At 28.3% G+C, this 24,555-nt stretch overlaps 2 protein-coding genes across 2 annotated transcripts in view; both read left to right on the top strand.

Annotated features, from left to right (window-relative positions):
• Positions 1-5,677, top strand: part of LOC100211412 (queuine tRNA-ribosyltransferase catalytic subunit 1) — a 32,237-nt gene extending 26,560 nt beyond the window's left edge. The window contains exons 7-8 of the mRNA XM_065790525.1: positions 1,892-2,086; positions 5,473-5,677. Coding sequence (XP_065646597.1) covers positions 1,892-2,086; positions 5,473-5,625 — 348 coding nt within the window. The 3' untranslated portion in view covers positions 5,626-5,677. The remainder of the gene's footprint in view (positions 1-1,891; positions 2,087-5,472) is intronic.
• Positions 5,678-15,921: 10,244 nt separating this feature from the next.
• Positions 15,922-24,555, top strand: part of LOC100211674 (ribonuclease 3) — a 64,583-nt gene continuing 55,949 nt past the window's right edge. The window contains exons 1-3 of the mRNA XM_065790524.1: positions 15,922-16,009; positions 21,586-21,630; positions 21,767-21,848. Of these exons, the coding sequence (XP_065646596.1) occupies positions 21,608-21,630; positions 21,767-21,848 (105 nt within the window). The 5' untranslated portion in view covers positions 15,922-16,009; positions 21,586-21,607. The remainder of the gene's footprint in view (positions 16,010-21,585; positions 21,631-21,766; positions 21,849-24,555) is intronic.

Raw genomic sequence — 24,555 nt, 5'->3', positions numbered from 1 at the left:
TGTTATTTTTTCTGCAAAATGTTTTCCAACCTGGTAACTTTGAGTTAATTAACCGCTTGTGTGCTCTAAACATTGGTTTGAAAGTTTTAATTTGCTAATGATTAATGAGTAATGACCAAATCTACCTCAAACAATATTTCAAAACAGTTTAGATCAAATTCCAACACATCATCAAAATCACATAAACTACACAAACAGTTTTATCAACAAGAAATATTCATGAGGATAAACTAAGAAGTTTTAATGAAGCTCTTAACTAGAAATAACTTAAAATTCAGTGACATTGTAATGAAGGTTGAAACTGAACAACTACCAGTCTTATCTTACAATTTTATTGAATAAAGTTTTTAAAGTAGAAAAAATAAAGTCTTTAAATCATAAAAATTTCTTTTTGGTTTTTGATATCCGGGAGCTCTAAAAATTTAAAGAGGCTTATGGACTACTTTTGAAAAAAAATTAAGGACTTTGAGGATAGGCAAACAATCAAATTATGAACCCAGAGTCCTTATGTATTATGGCAGCAAGGACTCCAGGACTCTGGGCTGAAAAACAATATGTCTTGAGTCACTCAGCACATTTAGAACTCTTAGATATCTCCTAGAGTTCAGGAAAAAATAGAGATTTAAAACCAGATTCCTTTTGGGACTCTGCATCCCTGCATACACATATGTCATAAAATATTGTACATAAAAATCAAAAAAGTCAAAAATAATAAACTTCTAAATCTATTACAAATAATCAATGAACACAAAAAAAAATGTTTTTAATTTTGAAATTAATTATTAATTGGATTAAGTTATTAAAAAGTTGTAAATAAATTTCAAGTTTTTTATAACAAAATATAAATGTTTATTATTTTATTTTTTTTGCTGTTTTTTTTTTGTGAATTATTTCCACTTATGGAAAATCCTATGTTACAATTGGCTTACCCAAAAAAACTAAAGAAATTAAATTTCTATTAGGGTAAGTAGCAGAGCATTTGCTAATTGGAAAATCTTGAGAAAGAATTAAACTCACTTATCACATATCTAGTTAAAGGTACTGTTGCTTTTCTGAAAATTTTTATTGATGTACTGAAAATCATAAATATATGATTATGTTAGATTGTGTGGTGCCTTTTGTGAGCTGTCATTTGAAGTACTAAAGATACTTGTCTATGACATTATTTGAAAATTAATAACGAAAATATTGGTGTAAAAGATGGTGGAAATAAAAACTTTTATTCTGGCTACAGCAAATGCATTATCTCACAGATTTAGAGTTTTAATAGGCTAGGCTTTTTTTTACTTGAGATCATCAGTTCATTATGCTTGGTTATTTATCAAATGATCCAAAGCTTTTAGTAAGTTGTATATATGCGTTAGGCTAATACAGTGTTGAGAAAATTTACTTGAAAGAGCTAAATTAAGGCACTTTAAAACTTGCTGGTGATACATTGTGTCAGTGCATGATACATGATGGGTGTTTTTTTATTACATTTTATTTATAAAACTAGATTTTACTGCTATGTTGAAAATCATTATTTAAATGTTTTTATTAATCTAGTATAAGTGATTAATCAAATTTATTTTTGTCATTCTCTTCTGTAAATAAACAATTCTAGTAGAAATCTTATCTAATATACATATAAAATTGAAAAAACCTGCACAAAAAGTATTGAAGCTGCAATTTAAATAAACAAATAGTTTTATTTATTGTAAATGAGCAATAATTGGTATGAAATTTTTTTAATCATTTTTGCACACAAAAAAAATGCTTTTTCTCAGCTTATAGTTTTTTCATTTTGTTGCGCAATTGCAAAGCCTGTAATTATAAATTGGAAACAGTTGTTATTATTTATATTGCATTGTAATTTAAAAACGTATTGTTTTGTAAAAAGTGTGTTTTTTAGAGGTTCGGAACAGCATTGCATAGGTCTGGTCAACTCCATATGAAAGCTAAAAAATTTGCAACAGATTTCACTCCGATAGACGAAAAATGTTCCTGCACTACTTGTAAGATGTATACTCGCTCATTTATTCATAGCTTGATTGGCAAAGAGGCTGTTGCTTGTCATTTATTAACTGTACATAATATAAGATATCAAGTAAGTATTTTAATTGCATATAATTAATTACAAGATATATATTCTAAAAATTTGTGTATAACAGGAATTATCCGTCATTTTATTACTTTTGCAATTTTAATATTAGGCTGGATGAATAAAAAAAACCAATTGCTTTTACTAGCATTTTTGGAGTAATTGCTTAGTTTTACAAAAATAAAAATTTGAGCAATTTTGCTCAAATTTTTATTCTCGTAAGCATAATGTAACACATGAAAAAAGTTTTCTTTATTATACATAAGGAGAGTAATAATCAAAATTTTTTATTATTTTTTATTTTACTGATATTTTTCATGCTTTCAGCTGAAAGTCTTCTGTTCACAGAAAATGGTTTAAAACAATTCAGTCAACAAGAAACTTTCTAAAAAAAGTAAAATATTTATTTACTAAAACGAATAAGATTAGTTAATATGGATATTGGATGTTATGGATGTTACGCAGGAATCACATATATGATATGCATGTCTAATTTCATGGAAGCTCTCATATGAGCAACAAAGGGGACTCTTTTTTTCTTTCTGTGGAGCTTCCATGAAGTGAGAGCATTATGGTAAAGTTTAAAAAAAAGTGAATTGAAGTTTGTAAAAATACTTTTGCAAAAGGTGGTTATAAAAACTTTTGTCAGCTTTTTGTTTTTACCTTGGTGGAAATGTAATAAAACTAAATTTCATCAAAATCCATCAACCTGGAGCTTGTCATAAGTCATGTTTTATGGAAGTCAGACTTTACCTTCTAACATGAGAAATGACAGAACATGTTGTTAACTTTTGATTAGAATTTTTTACAAATTCTACTTTTATAACCTAAGTCTCATAGTTTCGAGGGTATAGTCTTCTAATTTTCAAATTTTTATCACTATTCCCAAGGGCTACAAAATTTTAGGGGCCACTAGACTTGGTAAGTTTAAAGCAAATATATTTTTCAAATGAAAAAGAATTGGTTCAGAAATTTGAAGGTGAATGTCTAAGCTTGATTCATTCGCGTAGTGGTACAAAGCGAGAGGTACAGAGTTCAAACCACCAGTTCCTAGAAGTCACACTCAACTTGTTACTCCACACAGTGTCTTTGTTGAGTTTTGTGTTTTGAAGGGTTGAGAGAAAGATATAATGAAGTTTGATTAAAAAAAAAATTTAAAAAAAAGGAGTAGCCTCCCTAATTAAAGTGATCTTTTGTCCATTTCTTGACTCTGATTCAATTAATTATTAATCAATTTAGGGATGTATTTGTTGTCACAGTACTGGATCTTGCAACACTGATTCAATTAATTGGTTATCAATCCCGAAAAAATAACAAGCTATTTAATTTTCATAAATCATTTTTACATTAGTTTTAATATCAAAAATAATAATAACAATACATAATTATAATATAAGATAACAAAATTAATACACATTATAGTAATACTAATAATAAATATGTTTACAATAATTAAATTACAATGAAAAAATAATAAATATTATAATGGTAGTTATAAGCATTAAATTATTTATAATAATAAGTTAATGATTTATTAGGATGGTGTCACTCATACAGAAATCTGATCAAAGAAGTGACACCAAAATACTAAACCCTGAAAATTGCACTTTTCCCTTATGCTAACCTTTTCTACAGCACAAGTTGAAGTTCTAACAACGCAGAATAACTGATGGTATAGTGAAATCAATTTCTCATTGGTCCACAGAATAAATTGTTGCATATCTATCATACTACAGGGGCGGATCTAGCATTTTTTGGTGTTGAAGGTATCTAACTTTCAGATATGGAGAAAACTCCAAACATTTATATGTTTATACCTATGTCAATTAAGGATGCTTTAAAAAAAATTGCGATGATTAGAGCCTGGGAACAAAAAAGCCTCAAAAATTTGAGACGTTCCTGCCCCAAACGTGAGAGCAACGAGTTGATAAAATATTTTTCTTTAATTCTTTACTAATTTAACATTTATCAAGAAATTGTAAATTTCATAAATTAATCTCTAGGTTCAAAAATTATGACAACAAAAAATTTGAAACCCCATTAAATTGAGGGGGGGAGGGGGTTCAAACTTTACATGGTCATAATTTTTGAATGCTAAAAGGTTATTGTATGAAATTTAAATTTTATTGATGAATATTAATTTAATTAAAAATAATAGAAACAATATTTTATCAACTTGTTGCTCTCACGTTTGGGGTAGGGGCGTCTAAAATATTTGGGCTTTTTTGCTTCCAGGTTCCAATCATCGCGATTTTTTGCAAAGCGTTCTTATTTGACATAAGTATAAACATATAAATGTTTGGAGTTTTCTCCGTGCCTAGAAGTTAGATATCTGCAACTCTAAAAAATGCTAGATCCGCCCCTGTACTTATATTACCCTATAGATCCGCCCCTGTACTTATAGAGAGTCTTATATTACCTAAACTTAACTTTTTCGCAACCATTTGGCCAAGATCGGTTTGAAAAATGTCGATCACAGATATTATATGATCTCAAGAAAAATTTGCAGGAAATTTGGCTGGTCAAACACGCAAATTGTGCATCGTTGTTAAGTCTATGCTTCAATGCCTTTGAGCACGTGGTAAAACTAGAACAGGGCACATTAAATGCCAACAGTAGTATTACTTTTATTCGAAATATTTTGCATGATCCATTGTAAGTTTATGTTCAAATAAATTAAATATTTATATTTCTTTTCCAAATGTTATTATAATCAAATGTAAATAAATTTAAATGAGAATAAATTAGCCTCAGTCGTTCAAATGCTTATCACTAAAAATTAACCATTTTTTCATCAAAATATGTATACTAGGATGGTATTTTCAGTTTCCTGTATAAAAAACAGAAGAACTTTGGTTTGAAAGTAATTGAAAAGTCATTGGTTTTATTCAATTTTTGAAAAAAGTCATCCGTCATGACCCTTGATTACACACTGGCTCGCATATATAAGTGAATTTTTTTTTCTTTAAAAGAAAATAATAATGGCTTCAAATAATTATAAATTGCTTAAATTTAATATACAAAAAAACAATGTTCAACTAAAAATTGAAAAGGTCGTTTTTTATGGCATTTTGTGTTTTTTATGACATTTTGTTTTTTATGACATTTTGCAATATTTTTTTTTTTTAATAGTTTCAGTAGTAAAGATTATGATTTTTAAAATCACTATAAAATTCTGGTTCTTTTGAAACCCAGGTTGATAGTCTTTTGAAGAAAAAAAAAATTCATTTATGAGTTATTTAAAATAATTTTAACATATAAATAATATACCATAAAAAATAAAATATGAAAATATTGGTTACTATTATTACTAATTATTGTTTAATAAAAATAATATAAATCATTAAAAGTTTTGACAACTGCATATACATTAGTATGAATTTTTTTTTCAGATGGACTTAATGGCTGCAGTGCGGAAAAACATAATTAACGACACTTTTGATTCTTTTGTACAACAATTTATGCTCGAAATGTTTCCCGAGAAAAACTATCCGACCTGGGTTATAAATGCTCTTAGTGCTGTAAACATTTTTCTAATCAGTTAAAAAATGGAAGTTCGTTTATATAGTTATATAAATAATAAAAAACATAAATAAAGATATACTTTTTAGAATTTTTGAGAGATTTTCGGAAGTGCACAAGTTTTTTTAATATCTATAAGATAGTTAAAGCGTTTTCGTTTATTAAGGCGCCTAAAGAGATAATTTAGCGAAAAATATATAATATATAGGATTTTATCAGGGCGTATTGAATAACACTTTTTTACTACAGTAAACTTCCGGTTATTCGAACTTCCAGTGGGAACAAGAATTTACTTCAAATTACCGAAGTTCGAATAACTGAAATCTTTAGATTAAGGAAAGGAAAACCGGTTTCCGGAAACTAAAATTTTTTGAAATCAAAAACTGAAAATGTTATTTTCAAAACCGGTTTTTGCATATATATCTTTTGTACAAAATTTACTTGGTTATTTGGCAATTCTAGAACACTTTTCTTGATGTGTAGTTGCTCGAGAAAATAAATGAAAACATTCAATGCTGCTGTTTGTTACTCCTGAGAGGAAACTCGAAGTCATCAAACCCATTGACTTATTTTTTAAGACAGGATCCTGTTGATGTTGTTTTGGCTGAGCTTATTTCATGTGATCGGCTGCCCTTTCGTGTTTTCTCAGCTAGTCAACGTTTGAGAACAGCTCTAGAGACACAAGGATATAAATTGCCCAAAGATGCTAAATCGATTAAGGCTCTGCTGATGAAACATGAAGATATTAAGAAAACATATCAGCAGCAATTTGCAAAAAAGAAGCTTGTTGGTCACGAATTTAGCTTAACCCTTGATGAGTATACTTCATCCAGAAACAGAAGGTATATGAACATAAATGTTCATATGGAAGGTGATTATTGGAACCTCGGAATGATCAGGGTACATGGGTCTATGTCAGCAGAGAAATGTTGTGTAATTGTTGACGAGGAACAGAAAGAATTGGGCTACGTTTTGCCTGTGATATTGCTGCAGAAAACAAGCGGAGCTGCTGTAATGAAAAAATTTGGTATCTCAATTTTACCAGACCATCAGCTCTACCTCGCACATGAAATCTACTTGATTCTCTGTGATGTTCTATATAGGCAATCTAGGAAAGAAGATAATGGCACACCTGAGCAAGTCACCATTCTAGAAGAGGACCAAGAAGATGATGACAGCGATGATGAAGAAGAATTAGAAGTTTCAGCAGGTGCATCAGCTCTTCCAATGATCAGGGAGGATGTCACAGAACTCATCAACAAGGTCAGAAAATGTGTCGATTGTTTTGAAAGTCTCCAGTTAAAAATGACATGATTCTGCAAAAACATATCCAGTCTGAGTTTGGAAAGGAGCTGCAACTAATCTTAGACTCTAAGACACATTGGAACAGCTTACTAGATATGATTTCAAGATTTATTACCTTTAAGAAATATATTCAAATATCACTGATTGAGTTATCAAGCGATATTATGATTTCTGAGTCTGAATTTACCACCTTACAAAGTCTAGTAAATGCTTTAGAACCATTTAAGGTTGGTGTTGAAGCACTTTGCAGAAGAGATTCGAACTTGCTCTCATCTGATGGCATTCTGAAGTTCATTTTCAAGCAGTTAAAAAGCCAGGAAAACACCTTTAGTCAAGAACTAATTGACTCATTTACTAAAAGAGTCACTGAGAGGAGGAATGCTATATTAGTAAACTTAGTTAAATATCTGAATAATCCTGATGTCATTAATGGAGCAACTCATGACATTTTCGAAAATTCCATGCCAAAGAGAAATGCAATTGCTACTACTGCATCAAGTTTGTTTAATCGTTTTTTTGAGCAAAAGAGAAGTGAGTCTATAGATGATGGAAAATTTGTCAGATAATGGAACTAGTCAGGAACAAGTACAACAATTTACTTCCTTGTCAGAAGAGCTCGAGTTCTCCATCAGAGAGACAGTGAATGGGGTTTCACCAAAGAAACAAAAAATAGAATCAACTTTCAAACTAATACTCAAAGAAATGGCAGTATTTAAGCTAACAAAAAAAAGAACAAGCAGCTCAGATTTGTTGCACACGGCTTTGAAGTCAATAGAAGTAACAAGTGTGGAGGCTGAAAGGTCATTTTCTGCAAGTGGTCTATTTGTCACTAAACTAAGGTCAAGGTTAAATGATGAAACGCTTAATACTTTATGTTTTTTATGTACTTATTGTCTTAAGAAACGTAAAATTAACCATTAAAAAGACATTAGTTTGCTGCTCAATTGTATTCAATGTACGTATTTTATTATTTATTTTTTTTTAATTTTTTTGTCCTTTAATCTTTACAAATTCGTAATATATAATAGAATCTTTACAGAGTAAGTAAAATTAAAAAAAAAAATCACAAAGTTATGTGATACAAAAAATATGTAAAATAAAACTGTAAAGTATTAAAAATAACTTCAAAGAACGTGGAAAACTTGCAGAAGACCGATGGTCTTGTCATCAAGAAAACGCTATGCGTTACTAATATTTTTGGATACTTCAATTTAAAATAAGTTTATATTTTAAAAAAAATGTTATCAGTTTTCGGCAAAATGAAAATAAAAATCTGAAATGCGAAAAACAAAGAATGCAGACAAAGAGAAATTTTTAATTTTTTTACACTATACATAAATATAAGTAGTTACACAATTTGCTAAATAGGTAATATATAGTCGTTCAAGTGTTGATAAATAAGCCTATTATTTGTTTTTGTATTTTTGTTATTGCTGTTGTTTTTGAGTTATTTAGAGTTTTTAGAGTTAACACTGGTTTTCGGAACAAAGTTATTTTTATACATGGTTTTAAATGTTTTGGGGTTAATAAAAATTTATAAAGTTGTTAGTGTTTAAAATGAGATCTTTTAATAACGTTTTCAGAGTATTTAAGTTATTCGATTTTTCCTGTTGAGTATTTTTGGATATTAATTTGTTATATAGACAAGGACCACGGTACGAAACGGAAAAGCGCGAGAGATTAGTTTATTTAAAAGGTACGTATATGACATTGTTGCTATATATATTTATGTTTTCGCTGCTGTGGTTCCCCTGATATATATATAATAAAAAAATACACTAGAAAACCGGTTTTAAAACATTGAAAACCGCGGTTTATTCGAAAAACCGGTTTTAGAAAAAACTTAAGTATTTCCTTTCCCTACTTTAAAGTGACCTATTATCAAATTTTAACAGAAGTAGAGAGTAAAAATAAGAATTTTGAAATAAGATGCTATTTAAGCTTTATCTTCGAAAAAATCAAATTTAAAATAAAAAATAAAATCTATACACTTTTTTGAAAAATCGATTTTTGATTGCTTTTTTTGCTTCTAAAGAATTTTTATAAAACATCTTTGATACTAAGCTTAGCGATTGACGGATTTCGACGCCGTTAGTTTTAAAAAGAGACCAACATGCAATTAACTTTATTGCACATGCAATCTCTGATAATTTGGGCTTTTCGTTAGACAAATCTTTTGACTCTTTATCTCCTCATCTACCTCAGCACAATTGTTCGTTAATCTAGAATTTCTCGATTTGTGATAGTAATTGGTTCGCTTGTACAAATATCAATCTCCATGTTTACGTAATCTCCAACAGCAAAAATTTTGTCTACTAAACCACGTGATCTAAACTCGTTGACGTTCTCTTCAAGAATTCGAAAGTATCATCTTCACCATTTATATTTGCAACATGTATTTCCTGCAAGATGCTTTCCTTTCTAAAACAATTCATTACAGTGTTTGTCGATACAGCATCTCATGACTTGATCAACATGCTCATAACTTCAAGAATGCTGATATTTGGGTTTGCTTTGCCAGCATCGATGCATTTGATCTGACCCCTCACAACGTTCGTGCAATAAAAAGCCTTCAATGCTCTTTTCCTCTATACGCGACCTTTCCTTGAAAGAAATAGTTCGAAAAGTATTTTTTCTCTATTTTTCCATCAATCAAGCCACCCTTTTGAAGCCTTAAAATCCGCAATGTTGAGTTCTTTTCCAAAATCTAAAGCTTTCACCCTAATGATGTGTCCACCAATTGGTACATTTTGTTCACATGCGTTCATACACCATTTACATACAGCTTTATCAATGGAATTATGCTTTCTCTAACTTAACTATTTTCTCTTTGCTCCAAATTGACCAGAGCCATAGTTGCTGGTTATGTCTTCTTTATGCTTAATCCAGTAAGTTAAAGTGTTTTGAGGAACACTAAACTTTTTGGCAACATTTTTTAGAAAGTCTTTTTTCTAAATTTTTAAGAGCAAGATATTTTTTTTTGATTGTCAGAACTGTCTTCTTTTGTGAAGATACCAAGTTGTAATGTGTTCGATTTTTTATCATACTTTAAATAACATTATTTCGTTTGCTTTAACATTCCACTACTTTACATTTTAAAATGCAATGGAATGGTATCAATTGAAAAAAACTTTTGAAAATTGAAAATAACAGACAAAGATTTTGTCAAAAGTAGTAAAAAATCTTTTTGAATAACTGCAGGTTTGAATATCTGAAGGATATTTGCATGAGGTTGTTAGGAAAAATTCACGGGGAACGAAGATTGCTTCAAATATGAGCGAAATTCGAATAAATGTAGGGTGACCATTGTCCCGGTTTTTACGTAGGAGAGCGAAGCGCCAAACTAACTTTAATTAGTTTGCCGCTGCTCTCTCCTACGTAAAACTAGAAAATGGTCGCCCTGAATAAGTGCCAGTTCGTATGGCTAAAGACACGGGTTTCGATATATATATATATATATATATATATATATATATATATATATATATATATATATATATATATATATATATATATATATATATATATATATATATATATATATATATATATATATATATATGAATATATATAACGTACATAAGCAAATTTTTCCACGTAAAAAAAGTAAAGTAATTAGGACTCTAGCAGACCAAACCCCAATGATAAATACAACCACCTCCTGAATGATGCAATCGCTTCCCCGTGTAAAAAAAGTTTATCTAAGAGTAAAAAATATTATAAAAATCAAATAAATAATATAAAAAAAGTTTTAATCAACCACGATATCTATAAAAAAACAAAAAACGCTTTACTAGATTGTTTCATAACTCTAAAAGACCACATAAATTTTCAAACTATATTTGTAATATATAAGAATTATATATTAAAAGAAGCAAACTATTTTTGAATTAATCTCAAAACACTCAGAATTTCAAAAAGTTTCAAAACGTTAAAGAAAAGCAATTGTATAAGCTTTTAATTTTTGATATTTACAATTTTTATCCATCAATTTATAAAAATCTATTAAACAAAAATTTTTCAAAAGAAAAAGTATTTTTTGGCGTCAGTGAAACTTCTTTTAAACTTCGACTTGTAAATCATTTAAAATCATTCAATGCAATTAGGCACTGAAATGATGCGGAGCTATATAAGTAAAATGGCAAATTAAAAATAAAAACTTTACACCTTCCGTCAAATGGAAATTATAAGCTAAAGGGCTTTTTTCAAGAAAAATTTTTTTTAACTAGTTTGTTGATTCTTTTTACTCGTTGTCACTGTTCATGAAATAAAAGTTTGAACTATCGTATCTATAAAAATTATTTTCAAATCTTGTAATACCAAGTATCAGACTATTACCTGTATTCATTGCTAACTGAAGTTGTTAATCTCTTAGAAGAACAAAATACCATAATAGATAATAGTGTATAATAAAATATCGTGAACAAAGCAAACAATATAAACATAAGCTATGTTTATGTTGTTAGCTTTTTTTCATACACAATTCTCTTACCTCGATTACCACAATTCTCTTACCTCGATTACCGTTTTTATTTTATTACTTCTCAATTATATAATTACTTTTTATTATTCGTAAAACGTTATACTGTTATTTTTTTTTTTTTTTTTTTTTTAATTAAGGTTTTACAATAAATTGTGTAGGCATAAACTGCCTGTCAACCTAATTATATAATACTTGACAATTACAGAGTTTGTATAACTAATAGAAAATAAAATGTGGATTAGTCATAGAGAAGCCATTCATTTTTTAGATGATTGTCTAGAAGCAGTTTAAACGTTTTTAAAGATAACGCTGATACAATGTGATTAGGAAGAGAGTTCCATTTATTTATTATTCTTAGAGAAAAAAAATTCATACGTAAATTTAATCGCGAAGATTGTTTTTTTAGTTTATATATATGACCACGAGTAATAAATTTACTATCTATTTCAAAAAGACTTCTGTCACTATTGTTGTTTTTGCACCATTTGTAGACGTTGATTAGGTCTGCACGAAGTAGCCTGTATTTTACAGTTGTCATGTTTAATGCCAACAATCTTTGTTCATACGGTAGATCCTGTAATCCATTGATTCGTTTCGAAGCTCTTCTTAACACATTTTCTAGTTGCCGTTTGTCTTTGAGAAGTCCAGGGTTACAGATTGATCCACAGTATTCTAGGTGAGGGCGGACTAGTGCTGAAAATAGTTTTTTGAAGGATAATAAGTCTGGATATGATGTAAATGTTCTTTTTATTATTCCTGTTATTTGTGTGGCTTTGTTGACTTGAATAGTTGTGTGTTTGGAAAATAATAAGTTCGAATCTATGTGAACACCTAAATCTCGTTCGCAATTTGTGGTTTTAATGTTTACTCTTATATTTTTTTCTGGATCATGCATATTATAAGTATGGGATTTGTTGTTGTTTCCTAAGTGCATTACAGAACATTTATCAATATTAAATTTCATTCCCCATTTTTGAGACCATGTAACAAGAGCGTCGATGTCATTTTGTAATTCTTGCGCAGATTGAGTATTTTCAATAGAACGGAAGATTTTGGTATCGTCAGCAAAAAGAGCAGCTTTTGATTTGATTACTTCAGGGATATCGTTGACATATATAATAAAAAGTAAAGCTGAAAGGACGGAGCCTTGGGGAACTCCACTTTTAACGGGTACCCAGTTTGAATAATTTCCATTAACAACAACTCTTTGTCTACGGTTTTTCAAAAAGTTTTTAATCCAATATAGTATTGATCCATTTATACCATAAGCTTTAAGTTTCGAAATAAGAAATTTATGTGGAACTTTGTCAAAGGCTTTTTCAAAATCAAGATAAATGTTGTCGATGGGAATATTATTATCAAGTGATGACGTCCAATAATTAATTACAGTTAAAAGGTTAGTTAAACAGGAATGATCTGGACGAAATCCATATTGGTGTGGACTTAATAAGTTATTTTTAATCAGGTGTGTCATAATATGACTTTTTATAATTTTTTCAAAGATTTTTATTAAAGTACAAGTTATACTGATAGGTCTATAATTAAGTGCTTTTGATCTGTCACCTTTTTTGAATATGGGTGTAATTGTTGCGTCTTTCCATATTTGGGGTATTGATCCACTCTCAAGTACTTTGTTAAAAATAGTAGATAGATGTTTAGACATTTGAAAGCAAGTTTTCTTAAATATTATTGGGTGTAATGCATCAGGGCCTGGTGATTTATATGAGTTTAGACTTTTGAGGTATGTTTCGATATTTTCCGGACTTAGATCAATATTGTTTGTTAGTGGATTTACATTTTTATATGTTAGGTTAAATGGTGGTGTTGCTGTTATTTTTTTGTTTGAAAAAGTATCAGCAAAAAAAATATTGAATAGATGAGCTTTATCTAGATCAGTAGTTGCAACAATATTATTGTATTGGATGTCAGGGAATGCTTCTTTGTTTTTTCTTTTTGATTTGACATACGAGTAAAATGCTTTTGGATTTTGATCTATGTCTCTCGCCAGTTTTTTTTCAAATTCAATAATTGCTTTTCTGCACGCAGTTTTTGCTTTGTTTCGTGAAATGCGGTACTCATTATATGTTTCTTCATTTCTGTTCAATATATATTGACGATATTTCTCTCGTTTAAATTTAAGTTCGTTGATTATTTGAAAGTCAATCCACTTTGAGCGTTTTTTATTATTAAAGTTAGATTTTGGGATATTATTGTTGATAGTAGTTTTAAGTTTATTGAAAAAGATACTCCATAGTTGGTCTGAGTTGGATGTTGGACAGAGTTTAATATTTGCAAGGTCTTCATTAATTTTGTCATAGTTCCCTTTTGTGTATAAATGCTTTGTATGGTATTGTGGTAAATTTATAATAGATTCAATCGATACAGCAAAGTAGAGTAGTTGATGATGACTTTTGCCAATGGGTGCTAGATGAGTTAAAAAGGAGATCATGTTTTCATCAGAAGTAAATAAGAGGTCAATTGTAGAAGGATTTTGGTTTTGTCTGATGTGTGTTGCATTTGAAATATGTTGGGTTAAAAAAGAATCGCGAATATTTTCAGTAAATTTAATTGATTTAGAGGAATTTGTAATAGGCTGTTTTGGATTTTGCCAGATGATATCTGGGTAGTTAAAATCTCCTATAATAAGAATGTTTGGATATTTGTTTGAAAGTTTGGCAATATGTTGATTTATGCAGTTAGTGTTTTCATCGTTACTATTTGGTGATCTGTAATATAAACTTAACAATAACTTAGAAGTTTTCGTTGCAATTTCACAACTGAGCGATTCAGATGGAAATATATCTAGGTTTATTAGGGATGACTTTAGTTTGTTATGTATAAATATTGCTAAACCTCTTCGGCAAGAACTATTCTTGTGATTTGTATGTAGTATGTAATTTTCAATAGCAAACTCGAGATCATTAACTTCAATTTTTTTATTTTTAGGCAGAGTTTCTGTTAAAAAAATAATTTCGGGTTTCAGATTGTTTACAATTTGTTTGAGCTCGTGGCGTTTATTTAGGAAGGAGTCGATGTTTGTGTATATAGCTTTGACGGATTTAATTTCAGTAACTTTTTTAATGGTTTGAAAATTAATCCAATTTTTTATAGTTTTTTTATATTTTTTGTTTACTGAAATTAAGTTTGATGACTTCGTTGCGCCTAATGCACCATCGAAAGGGTGAGTTTGGTTCATTTTCAAGGAGAATTTGGTTTTTCTTATTTCTTTCTTTTCTAAGTTGAGAATCGATTTGCCTTTCGGCGAGTGTCATATCTGGATTAATGAAGACGTTTGTATATTTTATCTTTTTGCGCAATTCCCTAGCGGCAAGTAAAACTTTATTACGTTCGCTGTTTTCAGGAAGTACTGCAATAATGGGCGGAGGAGTTTTTGAGTCTTTTTTGTTTTTTAATCTTATTATTTTAATAGGTTTTTCATTGCCTTTACCAATTTCCTCAAATATCTCGTCAATCATTTTTTTGTCGTCGTTGTTTTTTTCAAGTTCATTTATTTTTTTTGATTCTGGAATTCCAAAAACGATAATGTTCTTTTCACGCTTTTTTTTTTCTTCCTGTTCAGATAATATAGTTTTGGTAATTGAGTTTACAACAATAGCTTTTTCTGCAGATTTATTTTTGTGATAAAGATTTGACCAAAATGTAGCTGAACTATTTTCGGTTTCTTTTTTCGATTCTAATAATTCAATTCTTTTTATAAGTCTTTGAATAGTTTCGTTTTGATCACGTATAATATCGGATAGTTCCGAACAGCTAAGTTTACCTTGCTTAATCATGAATATTGTTATGACGTCGTGTCGATTTTATGAAATTAATAATGAATAAATAATAATAATGTAAAATAAGAAAATAATAACAGGATAATAATAACAATAATAGTAAAATAAAATTTACAATTAAAAAAAAAATCTGAAAGAAAAAAAATATATATATATATATATATATTTATTATGTTTATTTATTATGTTATATAAATTTTATAAAGAAAACAAAAATATATATATATATATATATATCGACTAAAAATCAAATTGAAAACAAAAAAATGAAAAATAGAGAAGTTTATAAAAATTTGCAAACAAAACGACAAGAAAAAAAAAATAATTTTGAATAATAATTAAAAAAAAAAAAAATTAGTAATAATTATGTTTCTTACGTATTCAGAAAAAAAAATAAACGGCTTGTCACGTTGAATGCGGTAGTCGATATGAGTTGATGGTAGTCGATATGAATGCGGTAGTCGATATGTTATTAATTCTATTATTACTTAATTTTTTTTTTATTATTTCAAATTTGTTTTATTATTATGTTATTATTTTATTATTATTACTATTATAGCGTTTTGCATTAAAGCTATATTTAAAATATTGTTATATGTTTTGCTTATAATAATGTTTGTCCTTATAATATAATATTAACATTATAAGTGTTTAACTAACACTAGTTAGTTTTCTATGTGCAAATGTCTTTGAATGTTAAACTTTTTATTCAGAGTTCTTTCTTCATCCTTTTTAATGACTTCTTAACGGTTTTTGAAATATAATTTGTTGTATAAAATTAATTGAAGTTGACGAAGATGAAGTTTTGCCTTTTTATAGCTTGTAATTTATTTATTTTTCTTTTTTATAAAATTTTTAAATATAGAATATATATATATATATATATATATATATATATATATATATATATATATATATATATATATATATATATATAAATATATATATATATATATATATATATATATATATATATATATATATATATATATATATATATATATATATATATATATATATATGTATATATATATATAAACACTTATCTATTTTTATCTTTGACAGGCTTCACTCCTTTTATAGGTTCACCAGGAAGAACCTTCCCGAAGAGCCTAATTTTTCTTGATGAGCATACAGAAGGAGAAACAGCCTGCCACAGACAAAAATAAAAAAAGTGTTTTTACTAATTTTATATTGCTCTGTTCAAATACACTTTGTGGAATACATTAACCTAATTTGTAGGATCACTAACATAATTTATATATGTATATATATATATATATATATATATATATATATATATATATATATATATATATATATATATATATATATATATATATATATATATATATATACAGAGGCGATTTTAGGAGGAAGGAGCGGGTCCCCCCCCCCCCCCCAAATAAGGTGATTATATATATATATATATATATATATATATATATATATATATATATATATATATATATATATATATATATATATATATATATGTAAATATCCTTCTATGGTTACCAGATGTCTGGGTTTTACAAAAGAAAATTCAGTGAAATTTTGACTTTTATATGTGTATTTTCCTATGTGCTGTGTTTTCCTCCTTATAAATCGGACATGGTAACCTTAAGTCCTTTAGAAAAATTAAGAGAAAGGAAACTTGTCTATCAGGCAATATTAAATGATCAGCACTTTTAATTAAAGGATCTGTATTTTTTCATTCAGATAGGTTATTGATTGTGGTTGAAGTTAAATGATCAGTAACTTAACAATAGTTAAGTTACTGATCATTTTGATCAGTAACTTAACTATTTTTGTTCAGATAAGTAAAACATCAGATACAGTTCAGATAACAAACATGTACATACAGTGACTGACTTAAACAGAAAACCTTTTTTAAATTAACCTTTTTTTTAAAAAACGTAATAAAAAACATAAACATTTAAACATGTTAAAAAAAACATAAACATTTAAACATGTTAAAAAAAACATAAACATTTAAACATGTTAAAAAAAACATAAACATTTAAACATGTTAAAAAAAACATAAACATTTAAACATGTTAAAAAAAACATAAACATTTAAACATGTTAAAAAAAACATAAACATTTAAACATGTTAAAAAAAACATAAACATTTAAACATGTTAAAAAAAACATAAACATTTAAACATGTTAAAAAAAACATTTTTAATTACTTTTTTTTAAACTATAAAATGTTACAATTATATTTAGTTTTTAAAATCAATTGTTACATTATTTTTATTTTTTTAAATCAATTAACTGGTAATTTATTTAACTTACTGGTCTACAATTACCGTTCATTTAAAAAAATAATGATTATTTAAATCTCAATTGTATTTAATAAACGTTGCATTTCAAAAATTTTTATGCCGTTTTCGGCATGAGGCTTGTAGTGAAATTTAGAGAAGTTTCATAGAGCCATATGAAATGTTGCACGACAGCAAGTTTCAGTGAACTAAGCGTGTTTTTTAAATCACTGATTAAGCCCTTTGTTTTTGATTGACTTATTTTTATTAATTCAAAAAAAAAAAAAAAAAATAAACCGCTAACTTAATGGCAATTTAGTGGTCTAAGGTTATTTTCTTTTGGTAGTTAAGACTTTTGATTGATGCAAAATAATTTTTTTTTTTTATACGTTGAGCCAATTAAATTGTGCTGCTCGGGTTGCTAGTTGCTAACCTATTTCCCACCGGGTATTTTGCATCAAACTTTATTAATTCTTTTAAAATAGAGAAAGAGGCTTAGTAGGAGGTTGCAATAATATTCGCATCATAGATATCTTTTTTAAAATCAGTGCCCTCCTTAAAAAGTTTGCTACTCTTTCTGCTTTATATAGTTTTATGACGGTTTTGGTGAAGAAAGTACTGTAGAAGGGGTGTAATGTGTAAAGACTTTGTGAGGTAAGCAAGTACACGTTAGCTTTTTTACAGCCGTAAAAATTTATGGATATTTCAATTTGTTTACTACAATAATCATCAGGCAAACAGTCATTTAATATACAATTACCCACGTTACTAATTCCCTGAATCGCTGATTCAGTAACGCATTAGCGGGTTTTTTTCACGCACTTTTTTTTAATCAATTAGTTTAGAAGTCATCATTTAGTGAAGCACTTTAATATCAGTTTAGACATAAAAATCAAAAATTTTACTTCACTAAGTAAATAAATAATTTTTTTATTTAGTAGCAGATATATAATGGATTATATACTTTTATATGATTTCGAACAAATATAATTTATCTTAATTCAAAATAAACCATTTTTTGAACAGTTTTTATAAAATTGATCTCAAAATTAAAAAAAGTTATACATATATGTAAATGGTTTCTAAAAACGGACGCCACGGGCGACTCTGAGTATACTAGTATAGTATTTATGTGCGTATTTAGCTCACTGTTAGCAAAAATATACATGTGAAAGCTTATCAATATGGGATTCCAAAAATGTAAAAATTTTAATCATTTGCCAATGTCCGGAAAAAAATTGAGTTTCGGAAATTTTCACATATACGTGATGCTTCCAAAACTTTGCATTTTTTAGGGCCGACGACACGGGTTTCAAAGTGAAGGGACACATTCGTGAATTTCTAAAAATGTCCTCTATATCTTGATAAAAAAAAAAAAAGAGGGGGGAGGGGGAAGACATGTATTCTCTTAGTTAATATTACAATTTAAAAATTAACAATCAAATAAAAAGTTAAGAAAAATAATAAGTGAATAGTGATGCCTTTTTCAGTTTGGTTATTTTAGTTTTTGATCTTGTTTTAAAAGAAAATCAAGGTTTGTTTTCTATAAGAAACGTTTATATTCTTATTTGAATTTTTATAAGGAAAATGTTAAGAAGTAATTTAGTTTTAATAATATTTTAAAAGAAATTTCTCCATATAAATTGTCCACGATATTGAATTTGAAATAAACAGAGTTTCAAATAAGATCTTGGAATAACAAATTTATCATTTGAAAATTTTGTGGGGTATTTATGAAAAATTTTGTGGGGTATTTATGAGAAATTTTGTGGGGTATTTATGAGAAATTTTGTGGGGTGTTTATGAGAAATTTTGTGGGGTATTTATGAGAAATTTTGTGGGGTATTTATGAGAAATTTTGTGGGATATTTATGAGAAATTTTGTGGGGTATTTATGAGAAATTTTGTGGGGTATTTATGAGAAATTTTGTGGGGTATTTATGAGCAATTTTAGTAAAGTAAGAGTAAAAGATATTAGGAGATAAACCATGTTTTGATTTAAACATGAACATCGTAACATAACCCCCCACCCCCACCCCTCACATACACACATCACTATTTTTCTAAAAGACTTTTTTTTTTTAGAAATTTTTAGTTATAGAGGACTTTTTTTTTTAAATTAACGATTGTACCTCCACAATATAAATTTTTCAGGTAAAAGGTATTTTTTAAAATATCTACTTTATCCATAAAGTCTTAACGTTTTATGATTATTGTTCTTAGTTTAACTGAATTTTTATGCCCAGTTCTATGTGCCCTTTCTATTTTAGTACCTTTTAGGCTTAAATATTTTTCAAAAATTTTATTTACTTTTATTTCGCAGTCATTCCTTTCCCCTTCATTTTCTTTAACTCCATCGATTCTCAGATTGTTTCGCCTGGATTGATCCTCGATCTCTCTTAATTTGCAGTTTATTTTAATAAATGCAGATTCGTTGGTTTGCAATATGCTCGTTGTTTTATACTTTTCTTGTGAAGTAATGACAGACCTAATTTGTTCATCAATAAGATGTTTGTGAGAATTTCGGGTTACCTTTATCTCCCCAACTTCTTTTTCTATTGATTTTATTTGTTTTCCATACTCACTAATATTTAATTCACCTTTATCCAATCACTCGTAAATAATTTATGTGCTGAAACTTGTAAAGTTTAAAACGTTTGTTTCTTGTTATTTTATGAAGTCTCATATTTTTTTAACTTAATTTCGTTATATTTTATCAAGTATTCATATTCAAATAATAAAAGAAACATATATAGAAGTTTATTATTTCTACTTGACTTAACTTTGACAAAACTTGCAAGTTGTGAGGCTCGAAACTTGGAAACTGAGCCCCACAGTGTACAAGTTTTGAGTTTTCATTTAGCTCGCAAACTTTAGGTGTTGATTTTACATTTTTTTTGTGAAGAAAAAGCAATTAACTACAAAGATCACGTTTTCTTCCTAGCCAATGTTCTTATTGGGCTAAAACTGGCGTCGAATTTTTAAAAAAGGTTCTGATTTTTTTTAATATTAAACTACACCAAGTTTTTGTTTTAAGGTTTGGTTAAATATTAGACTTTTAGTTTAAGGCAAAACATTTTTGAACTTTAAATTTTAGACCATAATGTTCTATTACAATGTTAAAATTGTGGTTGCTAAGAGCGTTGCGAAGATAAATAATCTAACTTGACACAGTGGGAAGTCGTTCGTTTGACGTTTCTTGGACGTCCAGACGTTTGTAAGACGTTCGACAGACGTCCCCCTGGACAACGCATGCCTATTGGGGAGGCAAATTTATTGAAAAAGTAGAAAAAATAGGAAAAAGTATGTATTTTCAAAGTACAAAAATTTCTCTTAAAAAATGTATATATATATAGAATTTGATATTTTTCAAAATTTTGGTTAGCATCCGCCTTTAAAGTTTCCTTACTAATAAATACCATAAAAATGAAAATTTTTGGAAATGCTGTTATTTCACGTTTATGCTTCTGTTATTTCACTCATTAAAGAAAATTTTCAATTATTATTCTCGGACGTGAGCAGATGATTTAAATTTTTACATTTTTGGAACCTCATAGTCATAAGCTTTTGCAGGTATATAGCGGTTTTTCAGGAACTGACATAAGAGTTACCTTGGATTTTTGCTTATCGTAAGTTTTATAGCGCTCTATACGCATGTTTTTTTAAAAAAATGTAAGACTTTCTTTCCAAAAAATTAGACGAATAAATTTGAGGTAAATTAGTAAGAGCTAATGTTAGCAAAGTAGTTTTTCGGTAAATTAAACTGCCAAAATTTGTATAACTATAACTTAAATGTAAATATATTCACAAATAGTATTATTGATGTAGTTTTGAATCAATTTAAAAATAAAATCAGAAATTTTTCTTCAGTTATACGCTAAAAAGATTTCGGACCTTGTGTACATCAATAGCCTTGCGGATTTTTTTGTGGAAAAAACCTAATTTAACTTTGAATGTTGACTTAATGGATAAAATACATCCCGTTAATTTTCAATTTTTGCATTTGTTTATATCAGTCATTATTTAACTGTATGATAAACACATATTTATACATTGTAGACCAACGAATTAAGTACGTGAATAATTTATAAATACGTATTTTATAAATATGACAACATTTTTATTGTATAGGAAAAATCAGAAAATTGATCATATGGCAAAACTTGAAGCAATTCGGTATGAATGCTAACACAATAGAATGTTTGTAATGTTTTATAATATAATAATTATGTTTTAAAATGATTTTAAGCATAATAACTGGTTTTTGTTTTTGTTAATAAAAACAATATTTAATTTTAATTTATAATTTTAGGGAAAGGACCATTAAAAGTAATGTTGCTGATAATATTATTCGTATCTTTAAATCAAGTGGATCAAAAGGATGGTACAAAAAGGTGTTAATTAGTTTATAATTTGTAAAAAAGTTTCAAAGTGTAGGCATTTATTCAATTTTAGGTAAAGCTACAATTAAGCGGTCTAAAATAATTTTATTTTTTTGCTTGTTGCACACTCATGTATATATGTATATATGTATGTATATATATATATATTTTTTTTAAATTTAAGTTAATTATATACTTACTCAAATCAAGTAACATAAAAAAAAAGGGTTAAATTTTTTTGCAAGAAGTGATCAAAAAAATATTTTTTTAGACCAAACTACAATAATGGTAAAAATTTAGTGTAAAACTGTCTGTCCAGACCTAACCAAAAAAGATAAAAATTACTTGACAGCATTTCTTAAAATAAGTATCAGTTGCTACAAAATGTAGCAATTATAATTGTCTTTTATTTTTACTACTTTTATTAAAAAAATTGTATTTGTGTTTAAAGTTTAAAATTGGGGCTTGAAACCAAATATCATTGTAGCAGGTTATGTTTGAAAATGATTAAATTTGTTTTCCATTAGCATTAATCCCCAAAGTGTAATAATATATTTAAAAGTTGATATATCTGTTATTTTAAACATGTTTTTTAATATTTGTTAGGTTATAAAATGTATACCTTAATAATGTTGATGTTTGGTTAAAGCTATTGTTATACACCTTTTTGTGTATACTTTGTGCTATCATAACTGGTTCCCCCAGAATGGTTCATAGATATAAAAGAAAATTGGGATCTAGAGCTTATAAAGACTATACCGATCAAAACTTGGAGCAAGCCTGTATTTATATTGAATGTGGAGCTATGAGTCAACAATTTGCTGAAGAACAATTTAGAATCAGCCGTTCCAGCATTAGGAGAGCTCTTCAAAGACGACACCTTACTATCACAAAAAAACATGCTGGGCATCCAGCTGTCTTCACGGCTGAATAACAGTCATTTTGTGATCACTTGAACAAAGTTTCAAAGTTTTGGCTACCCACTGACCTCATTTGATCATTGAATTATTGTGAAATCTTATCTAGATTGATTAGGGAGTGATGTTCAATGTTTCAATGAAAATCTCCCAGGTGTCAAATGGGTAAAAGCCTTTATTAGAAGACATCATCAGCTATCCGAGACATTTACCGGAAACCTCAAAAGGGTCAGGGCTGTAATAACACAACAAATAGTTGCAGAATACTTTGATAATCTAGATAATAAAACAGAAAATGTACCAGCAGAAAACATTTAGAATTTTGACGAGACCAATTTAACAGATGACCATGGGGAAAAAAAATGTATCCTGAAAAAAGGAGTAAAACAGCCTGAAAGAACTATCAATAGTTCCAAATCAGCAATTTTGCTTATTTACTGTGTTAATGCAGCTGGAGAATTGCTGGTTCCTTATGTGCTCTACGAGACCGAGTCACTTCAGACTATGTGGACAGAATGTGGCCCACCTGGCACAAGGTATAATTGCTCCAAAAGTGGGTGGTTTGAGAATAATTCATTTGAAGACTGGTTTGTTAGTTTGCTACTACCAAGGCTAAAAAGGCAATCTAGGTGAAAAGTTGTCATAAGCGATAATCTCAGTAGTCACAATTATGTCAATATTTCAAAACTTTGTGAAGACAACAATGTTCGCTTTATTGGGTTTACCCAATAAAGCGAATTTAACACATCTTACCGAATTACACCGAATTTAACACATCTTACCCAACCACTGAATGTGGTCTTTTTCAGGCCAATAAAGATGTCGTGGTGAGAAATATTATCAGAATGGAAAGTGGGTCCTGGAAAATATGCAACCATGATTAATAAAGACACTTTTCCTTCTTTATTAAGTTGCCTTCATAAATCAATTCAAACAAATTGTGCAGAAAATATAATATCTGGTTTCAGAAGGACAGGAATATGTCCTCGCAATTGACAAGAAGTGTTAAAAACTTTTCTGCAAATGTTTGTTTCCCAAGGAGATCGAATGAGAATGTCAATCAATCATTTCTTGACTTTTTAAGAAGATCAAGAAGTTCTGATATTCCATCTACAAAGCGTGTGAGAAGAAAGTTGAATGGTCCAGCAGGAAAAAGTATAGGGTCAGAAGATGTCATTAAAACAGATGCGCCTAGTACAATTAAAGGAACTACCAGTGCTACTTGAAGAGGTAGAAATAAAAGAGTTGCTCAAAATTTAACTACAAAACAAAATGATGACAGTTCAGATAGTGAAAATGAACAAGGCAGCTTAGTTGCAGACGATGCTATTAAAAGTAGCAGAACAAATAGTAGCAATGAGAACTTATCTGCCAGTGACAACATAAGCAAAAGTTCAGATCTGGACAACACTGAAAAGGTAAAAATTAATGTTGATGAGTTTGTACTAGTAGAATATGATAAAAAGTTGCATTGTGAGTGTTAGTATAGAAGAACCTTTCAGTGCCATAGTTTCTATGATAGAGCCATCAAATAATCACTGGAAGTTGCCAAAAAAACAGACATTATTTTCTTCAATATCGATGAAATAAAAAAGAATATCAACGTCCCAGTACCATTTAACAACAGAAGTCTTTTTAAAATTGCAGAACTTGACAATTAATATACTAATACTCCTAGTACTAAGTATACTACAACAATAGTATACCAGACCTTATTATACTTAAACATTATTTGTATTATTAATTCAGTCAAATTGTTTTGTCAACAGCAGATGTGTTTTTAAAAGTGCAGAGCTTGACAA

The sequence above is a fragment of the Hydra vulgaris genome, chromosome 02, assembly GCF_038396675.1.
Source record: "Hydra vulgaris chromosome 02, alternate assembly HydraT2T_AEP".
Classification (NCBI taxonomy): Eukaryota; Metazoa; Cnidaria; class Hydrozoa; order Anthoathecata; family Hydridae; genus Hydra; species Hydra vulgaris.
Note: the sequence above shows the minus strand (reverse complement) of the source record. Positions and strands in the feature narration are given on the sequence as shown.